The sequence below is a fragment of the Ochlerotatus camptorhynchus genome, unplaced genomic scaffold (assembly GCF_037179485.1).
Source record: "Ochlerotatus camptorhynchus isolate MF236.1 unplaced genomic scaffold, CSIRO-AGI_Acam_v1.1 ptg000330l, whole genome shotgun sequence".
NCBI classification, from domain to species: Eukaryota; Metazoa; Arthropoda; class Insecta; order Diptera; family Culicidae; genus Ochlerotatus; species Ochlerotatus camptorhynchus.
Genome location: NW_027040818.1, coordinates 10017117 through 10029781, shown reverse-complemented (window position 1 = coordinate 10029781; position 12665 = coordinate 10017117). Strand labels below are relative to the sequence as shown.

At 38.4% G+C, this 12665-nt stretch overlaps 1 protein-coding gene across 7 annotated transcripts in view; it reads right to left on the bottom strand.

Annotated features, from left to right (window-relative positions):
- Mp (Multiplexin) overlaps nt 1–12665 on the bottom strand; it is an 884548-nt gene that overhangs the window by 214807 nt on the left and 657076 nt on the right. For all 7 annotated transcript variants that reach the window (XM_065230395.1, XM_065230396.1, XM_065230401.1 and 4 more), the window contains exon 7: nt 3398–3499. In XM_065230395.1, coding sequence (XP_065086467.1) covers nt 3398–3499 — 102 coding nt within the window. The remainder of the gene's footprint in view (nt 1–3397; nt 3500–12665) is intronic.

Here is a 12665-nt window from a genome sequence, read left to right as displayed (position 1 = left end):
CAGTCTTCTTGATATGATGTCTTCGGTTGAAACCAATTGAATTTTTTGTTAACCCATCTTAAAATAGATGGTTTAGTGCTTTTAATCTCCCTATCAAAATTTAAAATATTCTCACCGTAGAGCCACACTAAGCGCTGAAGCTACACACGAGAGCGCTCTCAAGCGTACCTTTAGTGAAAACACAGAGTGTGGCTCTACGGTGCGGATATTTTGAATTTTATAGGGAGATTAATAGCACTAGACTCTCTTTGTTACGTGAAAATGCATCGGCTCACCCCTCACCAAGAACATCGCATGAGTCTGAGTGCACTATAGTCTATAGTGTGTGCTTTTTGTTTATAGGTAAGGAGATACCGTGCTTTCACTTTGATTACAACCTAAAGAGAAGTGATATGGTAATCAGAAGCGAAAGCACGGGCGTAGTAAATAAGGAACTTATTGCGTTACTTATTCTCTATGAATAATCACTGAAGATGGTATGTTGTCTTAGATGTATGTTGTCTTAGATTTAACGTAGGCATTCTATATTAAAAAGTAACGAAAAAGTCCCAAAAGAGCGATGCATCCCTGCTCATGAATCTTCCCCACACCCTCCTGTGACACATATGAGAGTTCTCTGCATTTATCTTAAGCAGTGTTGGGAAAATATAAAAAAAATCAAATCTCCCCAATACCCAAGATCACGCATGATTTTCGTAGCCAAAAATCAACAAGCAAACAACTAAGGTTGATATTGCACGCTATGATATCGCAGCTCGGAATATCACGCTAACAAAACTCACCAGCTGCAAATCTCAACAAACTGTGGTGAGATTGAGATTCATGATTTTTGCTTTGCTCCCCAACGTAAAAGAAACTTCCATAACGGCTGGCAGCAGTCACTTCGTGTCTGCCATCGGTGAACAGTTAAAAGAGATAGCAAATTATTCTTTCTCTTTCTAAGAAAACGATGTGCAACGGAATCATTTTTGTGTCAAGTCAACTCTCAGCTTGATTTTTGCACGTTGTGAATAGTCTCGCAATATCAAAGGAGCTTGTAAAACCAATATCAAGCATGATATTTTGTTTCAATATCACGCGTGATTATGAGACCTTATGAGAGCAGAAAAATATCATTTGATTGATGATATTGCCAACACTGATCTTAAGTAAGTGTTACTCTAACAATCCTTTCCCATCCACGGAACGTGGCCAGGTCATAGCATTACAGGAGTGGAATAATAGCACGAAAACGGCTCATCTTATCAAAACGATGTCTGAAACAAAGTTGTAGCATACTGGATTGTCTTGGATTCCAAAATGGCGTCTACGTTACACTTCTCATTTGAGGCATCAATTTACCACTCTCCTTAAATATTAAAAAATGAAGAAGATGCAGCAGCGTTTCTGATGAACTTATGCGTTTATAAATTAGAATTTATGGAGATCTTTAAATGATTAAAAATAAAATGAAATCCCTAGAATGTAACAAAAATGCTGATAAAGATTTATCATGAATTATTTGATAAAAAACAAAACCAGTGATCCATTTGTCAGGATACAGAAAACCTACAACATTTTGAATTTATATTTAAAATGGTTGACTTTGAAAAACAAAAAAGAGACATTTTTCGCTGTGCCCGTCAACCTTCGATTTTTCCCAACCTGCATACAGAAAAACGCGACGACAAGTCCTGCCTACATATTTACGGCTTGACGTCCACCTTAATCCTCACATTTCAAGACCAACAATTGAAAAGGTCTCATCCGATTTAACAAACAAAACTTCTTGCGGTCATTTCTCGTGAATCCCAGGAAGCATCACCAGGTAGGGAAAAGCTCCCCCTTTCCGATGGTGTTGTTGGTATGCTCCGTCGCACGAGAAAAGGCCGCAACAAGTATTGTTTACAAAAGCTGATGAGGCCTTTTCAATTGTTGATCTTGATTTGGCAACTCAACGCGAGCACGCTGCTTGCCTTATCTCATCCGGAAAGCACCACGCTTCCACTGACTGCACTGCGAAGAGCCTACCTTTGTGTGTCTGATGTCACATCCCTTATACGGACGAACGTGGCTGGCTGGCAGCAGCTTTCATTAGGCTCGTAAAACTAAATATTCAAATTTGCGGAACGATTGATGTAGGTACGATGGAATGTCATGCAACACGACTGACACGTTGAGGAGTTTGCGGGAGCGGGAGTTTTGGGCTTCGGTAGCTACGGCAAAGCAATTCTCGCACATCACGCTTCTCGCTGCTTGATCGTCATTTCACTTGATGGTGGCAGGCCTACGTTGGCGCAGCTAATGGGGGTGCCTAGGGTGCCTGACCCCCTACATCACAGATTTTTTGTGATTCCACTACTAACAATTTAAATTATATTAATCTTCAAAAAATTTTGGAGGGGGCTTGCCCCTCCCAGGCACCCCCATTAGCTATGCCAATGGAGGCCTACCGTTTGCGGATTCTTGGCTTGCCCGATGAAAGCAGTCAGTAGGGACAGGAAAGGACGCTGACGACGACGACGACGGCGGCGCAAACATAGAGCGGATGTAGGAAAAGTGCGTTTTCCAGCGTTGAGTGGTTGCGGATGGTACATTTCTTATGTGCATGTGTGTGGTTGAGCTCACGGAAGATGACAGCGGCATTTACGAGGTAGTTTATGGTGGGACGTGTCGTGGCCGTAAGAGAGTTTTTCACTTAGCGAAAGAAGATTTCAATGAAGGTATTTGAGATAGGCTGTGCAACGTGAATTCCAAAGAATTCCAATTCGAACATAGTTTTTGAATCAATTCCGAAATCAATTCCACGCCTGGTTAGCAAACGGTCAGTGCCTCCGCAACCATATGCTCCCGTTTATTGTATGTTAGTTCGAACCAGCTCGAGTCAATCAGTGTACGCACAAATTGCGTTTCGCCAAACAAAACTGTTTGCAATTCAATTAAAATTTATCGTTGCGTGTTCGACTACAATAACAGCAACCGGAAAGTTAAAAAAAATCTAAATCCAATATTCTAAATCCAACGTAGTTTTAGTTTGGTAGGAATGTGTTAGTTTTTACCAGTGTTCGGCAATACGACGGAGATTTGCACTTATTGCTCCTGTGGGAATTTCCCGGTCAGTAGAACCTGTTCCACCGTGAAATGAAGCGCTGGAATTGAAACAAATATTTCTATCCTGGTTGGCATTATGCGTTTTTGCAATCACTGGAATATGTTCGGAAAAATTGATTAACTCACTATTGTGTTGAATAGTTGCCAGGACAGCTCCAGTATTGAGTTTTGTTTTCAATTAACGATTCCCAATCAATCAACACGTTTCAATAATGTATAGCCTTTCAATTACAGAGGGCGACGTCAAAGTTGTTAATTAATTTACCCGGTTCAGTTAGTGTCCACACCATCATAGGAAGGTACTTACCAGACCGATATGGTCGTCGGCAAATAGTTCACCGTCAATGTCGTCGCTGTCCCGCAGGAAGTCGTCTTCCTCGTAAATTACATTACTAGAGTCGTCTAGCTCCTATGTGTGGTTGTGACGGAGTGTGTATTGTTGGATTAGGAGGTGTGCATCAATGTACAGTGAAACGAAAAAAAAGTAAGAAAACAAAAGCGAAATCAAAAATTAAATATACTGGAAGAAGGGCTACTTACAACTGAATAGGTTACTAACGAAAGAAGGCCAAAAAATGAAAACCAATTTGCTACTTAAATTAAATGAAAAAAAAAAACTCAACCGAAAACTAGGATGGATGAATAATTATGTTTTTTTTTTTAAAGAAATGAGTCTTATTTATTGAAACAATTTTTCGGAAAATCTTCGGAGTGCTGCTGACAGTGATGCCACATGTACAGATTTATCTGTAATAATACAGATTTTTCTCAATATTTTGATACAGATTACAGATATTTAGAAAATTTAAAGATCTTACAGATTTTTCAAATCAGTGGAAAATATTTTTCATGTTTTATTATATTTATTAATTCCGCTAAATAATTCAATTCACTCTTGGAGCATCAAACATAAATCGCATTTTTCACTAAATAAATTCGTATTGAATTATCAATAGTTGATAATTTTGAAAGGGCTTTTGGTGTTTAGATGTTCGGATTTCTGATTTCTTGTTCGAAGGGATTTGGATTTGAAAAAATAAAAAAAAAATAACCAGATAAAGATTTTTGTACTGAGACTTTAGTTTTTTGTGTGTCCTATGAATATTCAAGTGAATCAAGTTTAATTCTGAAATATCCGATTTTGGTTACATTATTTATATTAGCATGTCTTCAAACAACTTAACAAATCCTGAAAAGTCTTCAAAATGTAGGCATGAAAAAAAAAATACCTTCACAGAGTTATAAATGTCTACAAAATGAAGACATGTCTTCAAATCTGATATCCCTGGTATTGAAGAAACTAGGAAATGGGAGGAAATGGAAGCTCTAGTAACCCTTAAACAAATGAAAGTGAGCTCCGTTAAAATGCAATTTTAGCTATTCAAACTAAACTACGACATTCAAGAAGTTTGTCCTGTAAAATTGAGGAAAATTTTACTCATTCATTGAGTAGCTCAATTTTTTTTCAATTTTGAGCTACTCTCTTAAGAAAACTTAAAATTTACCTTATATTCAAGCAGATCTTTGAGGAAAATCGAGGAAAAAAATTCCTGTATTTTTCCTGAAAATAATAAAACTATCCTGAATTTAAAGACGTTTGAAAACCGACCAAATTCAAAAAGAAAAACTGCAAGGGACAGCCCTATGGGGTTGTACGTAATGGTGACGTAGGACTACGTGGTATTATATAATAAATCTTATTTGTTAACTGCAGCAGAAGCTTGTGTTTTGTGTAGGAATAGGAATTTGAGCGGGGTTCTCTCTGTTTATACTATTTAGTATGACGCGCTTGACATAGATGGCACACAGCGACTCACGAAGAGCTACTGATTCCGATCAATAGCGGTGCGCCTTCTTCCTCCTCCTATAGATTGTCATGTGGGCTGCAGCTCGCTGCTTGCAGGCAGCCTTTCTTTGTGAACTGGAGAACACCACCACTCACCACACGGTGATTGAATAAACGTCGTTTGGTGAGACCGGATGGAATTCAACTTTGAAATCTGTGCTAGGGAAATCGCTTTTTGCAGGCAATCGGTGATAATTTAAATTATCATAGCAACAGTTGTACATTCGTGCAATTATCAATAGTGACATTTTGAAAAATGATGAAGTCTTAACTATAGCAGATGCGTAGGAATATATCAGATCGATTGGTGATAAAATTATCGAAATTGGTCCAGGGGCAGCTGAGTTATTAACGTTCAAAATCTTTCATAATTTTGTTACATGTTCCATTTTCGGTTTTCACAAAGTGTACCTCGATATAGAAATCACAGACGTAGTCCTACGTTAAAAATTAAAATAATAAGAATTGTTTCGGCCTCCGGTGCACTATATTCGATATGCTATCAGTTATACAACCATATCTAAAGATTATTTCATGAGGATGACATTGACGATGGAGCATTCAAGATCTTGTTGTGAATATTAACTCCATTAAATTTTGGCCGACTGGTGCTTGACCGAATGAGCCAATTCGAGCTGGGAAAGCGTAAAATGAGTACGGTACAAGTCATACAGAGAGCTTCAATAGCAACGGCAACGAGACGACAAATCGAATCCAATGAAGTTTCCAGTCCAATGGAATGGATATGTCAGCGAACCCATACGTAACCCATTCAATAATCGAATAATACTGGGAAGCCCCAGCATTGCATCCGCAGTGAGTGAGAAGAAGCAGGAAAGCAGAGTAGAAATACTCATTTCCGATTGCCATCAGTAACCCTCGATTACGCCCGGTACCGGTCCAGGGGGAAACGAATATATCATCCCGAAAAAAGACCCTTTTCCGTTACATCCACACAAATAGGAATGGCAAAAAAAATCCTTTCCCATGACTAATGGGTTTTCTCTGAATGAGCGAATGAACGGGGTTAAAGTATGATATTTGCTATTAGCTCTTTGTAGTATGCCGACAACTCACCACCAATTGATTCCCGGAATGGTGGTTCGCAATTAGAACCATTAGCTGAAGTTTGATTGAAGTTTGAAAACCTCTCATCCTTATACTCACAAAAGAAAAATGAAAAACTCAGATCAGGTGGCTTTCAGCATCCTGCCAGTTCACAGAATGTTGGTACTTCGCAAAATCCTCCGGTGTGCACGCTTTCCGGGACCGGCAGAGCTCTGATGTGAATGAATAATGAATTTAACAAAATGAAAAATACTTCTCTCCACCTGAGCCCATCACCAGCATCAGGAAGCCAAACGCAACCACACGCGCTTCCGCCGTCGACGCCGCTGCCGCATCCAGCGTTTTTTCTTTCCCGGAATGCCACGAGAGTTCCGGGAAAAATTTAGACCGTGCGTGACGGAACTGACTGAGTGGGAGCTGCAGCCTCACGGTTTTTCGTTTTAAACGAAACTTATTTATTCGAGTAAATGAAAGACACTTTTTCCATTAGAATTCACTTGTTATATCGGAGAAAGGTACTGCCGCTGCAACCCTTCGTCAGTCGTCATAGTTATTTGCGCACCAACAGGCACCGGATAGAGGCGAAACGGAACCGAAAAATTTATATACTTCATCGGCTCTGACCTCTTGGAACTTTCGCATTCATACACACTAGAACCAGGTTGGTCTCATTCGTTCTCCTTCGCAAAAACGCCGGGTATCGAAGACCTATGCCGGAAAGGAAAATTAAATTTAGAGAGGTACAATCCCGGGATAACCTCGATCCATCATTCGGAAAATCTACATGGAACACCTGGTGGAATTGACGGTGCATGGTGTGTGGAGCACTGCTCGTTGGTGTTGTGAAATATGAAAGTACATGTTTTCATCACTGTCGAATTTTCCTGGGAAATATGCGTAGTTCATTTGTGAAATTTGAAATCATAAACGTCATCGTCTGCTCCGTTTGGACCGGACAAATTCTGGAGGAGCAGACAAACAAAGTATCCGGTTCCAGCTTTGCCCATGATTCCAACTAAGTGTCATCGAGGCTATCGGCATCGAAATTACCATCTTCAGCAAACCTCTCACTTGCATAGCGGCCTAATTTCAAAAGCAAACCCATGTTTGGGATGGTACCAGCATCAAGCTAGCTAACAATGCAATGCATCAAATAACATGAGATTTCGCTAAAATAGTGGACATGTTCTGGGTGCCCCCGGGGAAGTGATCAGATGTAAGCCAAAACTCATCATGCAACATATCAAATCACATGAGTATTCAAAATTAAGATCATCGGTGGTCAGACCACATCTGGATATGTTCCGGGCACACCGGGAAGGAACCACTCAGAATTTTTTTTAATTTAATTGTGGTGTAAACATTCTTGCCGGAAACTTGTATTTCATTTCACGCCAACTAGCATCTTGCAAGAAATGTTGCTTACAAAGATGAACTATTGCATACAATATTTACTACTTTTCATGAAATTTCTCCGAACTTTACACGGTTATTAGTGTAAACTTGTATGATATGTGTCACTCCACTGATGTGCATTATATTGAATATATCTCGATGAACATTTCAAATGGTCCTATCTGCTTTGATCGATTCTCTTCATCGACTTTCTCTTTTCATAAACACTGCTATGCAAACAGATTTCGCGCTAATTCTACCACATAGTTTGATAAAGGAGGTTCTTATCTAGCGTCCAAAATGGAAAATACAACAGGGAAAGGTTTTGCAGCTGAGTTATTGACGAAATAGAAAGTCGATGAAGAGAATCGATCAATGTAGATAGGAGCATTTGAAATGTTCATCGAGATATATTTACACTACTTTTTCGATGGGTGCAGTTTCTGGTTATGGCACTACGGCCGAATCATGTTCCGGTGAATATGGGTCTCGAGACTAGAAGTGATCTGAAACATGCCAATCACATCATGCCAACACATGGGAACTCAAAAACAAGATCAATGGTAGCCATACTGACTGTCCAAGGCCACAGTGGCCATATCCGGCCAATTACCAGTTTCTGTCTAGGACCAACACCCATCATGCGAAACCTCAAATCACATGAGAATCCAAGCTGAATTTTTATTAATTTTTATTTTATTGTATTTTATTTTATTTGTACTGTCAACAGGTTTAACAACTCCAATGGCTAACTTAAATTAAGTAACATGTAAAAATAACACTCCCTTTCCCTATCCTTTGACAATGTACCTCTCTAACCTTGGGTAAGCCGCGAGTATTCGGCCCAGCTCCTACTAGACATAGAATTAAGTGAATTTTGTTACAAACAAAGAAAATGAACTATTGGCTCCGTAAAGTCAACGCGATTGAGCCTCACAAGTAAACAAGCTAGATAAAAAAATGTAAAAATAACATCAAACAGATAAGGCTCTGACAAAATAATTTTTCATCACACTCGAAACAATTGTCAAAAACACGACACATACCTAGTCTTGATGGGCTTGTGCATTCCATAAAGTCTGGAACCTGCAAAAATTGGTCAACTTCAAATTGGTGTATTTCTGTTAAAAATGCATAAAAAAAACCTGAAATGCTGCATTTGGAAGTTGAGTGTATGTATATACAATGGTTGCTATGATGAGTTTTCACCGTTTGCTCTCCAGTTTTCAAAATGACGTCCAAGCAAGAGGAGCAGCGTGTCAAAATTTTGCTCGCGCAGCAAGAGAATCCCACGTTCCCACACGCCAAGTTGGCAAAATTGCTGGATGTGGCCAAATCGACCGTGACAAACGTTTTATAAGTGTTCGGGGAGCGTCTATCGACCGCCAGGAAAACTGGAAGTGGCAGCAATCGTAATCCGGACGTGGCAGCGACGACGAAGAAGGTGGCGGTAAAATATAAGCGGAATCCTAACCTCTCCATCCGGGACGTCGCTGGCAAGCTCAATGTCATGGTGTTCTCGCCTTGTTGCCAGCCACCTCAATCAAAAAGCTCTTTGATAATGTACCCAGCAACCAAACATTTGTGGTCAAATGCGAAACCGTATTGAAGTGGTACACAGGGATGGAAAATCATTTACATTCATTTCGTGCATTCATTTATATTCATTTGCCTCTAACTTTTTTCATCAACAGAATACCGTAAAATGATGTATGAAGCTTTTGTAGTTTTAGATATGAACTACAACTTTTTTTTAATAACTAAAATCTGTATCTCTTATGCATGACGAAATAGAGCTGGCAGAACATGTTTTTGTTTTTCAGTGAATGCAATTAACATTCACTGAAAAACAAAGGTGGGTTCTTATCACTCTGATTCATCATGCATAAGAGATACAGATGTAAGTTGTCAAAGCCTACAAAACTTTCAAACACTATTTTATGAAATTCTGTTGATGAAAAAAGTAAGAGGCAAATGAATGTAAATGAATGCACGAAATGAATGTAAATGATTTTCCATCCCTGGTGGTAAATACAAATTCTCGCAAAGACCGAATACCACATGACGTTGTCAATGAACCAGAAAAACTTCGAATTAATGTTAGCTTTTCTCCAGGACGCTAGAAAAAGAAAGTAAAAAATTCTCCAACTTATATAATTCATCGTGAATATCTTGCGAAAGGAAAATTTTAGCAGGAAATTCTTCAAATCAATTTTTGCATTTTTTACTATCTATTGAATAAACTAAAAATTGCGTTTTGTGCACGAAAATTTTGTCCTCAGAAAACGACTTGTTTCCGTGATGCAGGGCTGGTAGCGAGTCACGTTTTAGTGACTCGGTCATTTTTTTCAAGTCAGTCACTAAAAAGTCTCTTTTTTTAAGACCAAGTCACTAAAGTCACTTTTTCTTGTAATAAGTCACTATTTTCAACATTTTAGCGTGAATTTATTTCAAGATTGATTATTATTTGTGTTGTGACGTTTAATCGTCTTTCTCTATATACAGGATGTCTACTCATTTTTCTGAATATAATTACCTGTGTTTTCCAAGCACAGTCCAAGATCTAAAAATATTCACTGTGTTGAAGTTTCGTATTCCATGTACAAGTTCAAGATATTGAAAAGATGCAAAGTGCCAGGATTAAGTAAAACAACAAATGATTTATTTCAAGTTCATAATTAACTTTATGAAAGATTAGAAATCTTCAATGCAGTCCCATTAACTTTACAACAATTGTAGGAACTTCGAAGAAGTTCTGAGGAAAGAAAGAAAATGCTGAGAATTTCAGTGAAGCTATATAAACAAACTGCAGGAACATAAGGGAAGTTAATACAGTGGAAATATGGGAAACTTACTGGAAGCTGTAAGAACCTCAAAACGGTTCTTTTAGCATCCGTGACTTTTCTGGAACTTTAATGAAGTTCCTAGAATTTCAGAGAAGTTCACAGGTGTGAAGCGAACTTGACAAATTTAGAAAACTTGAGGGTCATTGTGCAAATTTTTAATAAGTTCCAAGCACCTCAGAAAAGCTAGAACTAGAGATCTTTGCGGAATTTAAGATCTTAAGAGCAATTCCCGTAACTATAGTCCAGAGTGTTGCGCAGTTTAAAATCAATAATCGTAAATTAAGATAAATTCAAGATAGTTCCATGATGTACAAGGAAATATTAGAAACCTTAAAGAAGTTTCGAGAAACTCAGTGAATTTCCGAAAACTTCAGCAAAAACAACTGGAAATTTTATGAACATCCGGAAAACGTGAGAGTATTTTAAGAATGATGTATCATTGAGATTTCAAGAACTAAAAAAAATACGAAAATTTAGGTAAGTTGATTAGACACCAACAACGAAGTTCCATTAATAAAAAAAGCGAGAACTTTTAGCAAGCAGCGATATCTTCAAAAAATTTCAGAGAACTAATTTGATATACTTTAAGATAGTTTAACGATATTCAGTGAAGTTCTGAGTGCTTCGAGGACGATCAGACAGCTTCATAATAATCCTATTAACTTAAGCAAATTTGCAGCAACTTACAAGGAGTTTCGTGGAATTATAGGGTATTCCATGATTGATCCTTAAACGTCAGAAGCATAGATAGTATAGATAGCATAGTTCAGAAAAAATAAGCGAGTGTTAAAATGGCTATAATGCTTAAGGAAAATTGTCGAAACTTCAAGGCAAATCAATTAATTTCAATAAAGTTGCGGGTTCTTAAAAAAATACTAATAAATTCAGGGCAGTCTAGAGAACTTTAAAGAAATTCAGTAATCGTCTAGGCACCAGGAAAGTCTAGACTACTGAAGAAGTTTTAAATTAGTGTCGATAATTTAAGGGAAGTTTTATGAACTTCAGAAAAATCTTGAGAACTTCAGTGAAAATCTTAGAACTATATTAATTATTTCGTTCGAATTCCATGAAAATTGCGGGAGCACAAAAGTTCCAGAAATTTAGAAAAACTTCGAAACTTCACAGAAGGACAGTGTTCTTCAGAAACATTACTTCATAGAAATCGATGGAGCTTAAGATGAGATCCGTGAACTTCAGGAAATTTTATGAACATTAGCAAAATGCGGGAGCATTTGAAAGAAGTTTAGTAAGCTCCGAAAATTAGTTTCAGAAAATTAGTGGGGAATTTGAAGCAGTTCCCAGATTTTCAGATAACTTCAGAGACGCTAAAAAGTTGTATAAGTTCAGAAGTTCACTGAAGCTTAAACATTTTTAGGACGATTTAATTGAGGAAATTTTAGGAAGCCCTAAACAGTTCTGGATTTAAGGAGAAATATTGTGAGGAAGAGGCTTGTTTATCAAACTACAAATGAACTTCAAGGCAGTTTCATTAACTTCAGGAAAAATTGAGAACTTTCAAGTGGTTCTGAAGACCTCAAAATAGTCCATTCCATATTCAACGGAGACTTCCTCAAAATCTCGATGAAGCTATCGTCAGAATTAAATGTTCTTTCAGTTTTCGTCGGAATTACCTTGAAATTCTCCACAATTAGAAATCCTTTGGAAAGATTCTCCGAGTATTCATTGAATTCATTTCAGGTTTCCTTTTCAATCTCACTTCTTCCCTTGGAATTCTACTCACATTGAAAGGGGGGAGAGGTAGCTCATCGATTCTTCCGGTTCGCCTCCTAGCATCGTGCTATAAGGTACCAGGCGATAACCAGGGTAGTTGATCGATAGCTCGATGACGTCATTTTGTTGGCGTCTGCAATGGGAAATTATCATAGTAGGCGTTGACGATGGGACGTTGTCGAGTTGTTGAATAGCAACTATCGTGGTAACTCACCGATTACCTGTCGATCTGCCAAATTTGGAAAGACGTCTGCATTGAATTGTCTCATATAATAATATTCCGCCCACTATATCACAAGAAATTGCGAGTAGCTGAGTGGAATGGAGATAAGTTAAGCATTGGGTACAGGACCAAGTCTCCCCTGGGTGGTGCCAAAAGATGAGCGCAATAGAATCATCAAGTTGCCATAAGGCACGGAATGAGACTATTGCATGACTGGGTAGTCAAAGTCTTCCATTCGTTAGTAATTTCAGGTGGATTAGAACAGGTTTAGGTGGGCGTTGGCCAGATTTGGATTTTTCAGATGGAATCCTGGATAGGACCCTGTCATTGAACGTCGCGTGAAAGTGGAACTTAATGAACACCTAAGTACTTTTTCGTAGTTTTTAGTTTTCGTCGGTTACAGTGGCCTGCTTACTGAGCAGAAAAACGCGGTCCCAGGTCCTTACATATCAAAGAGCTTTATGGT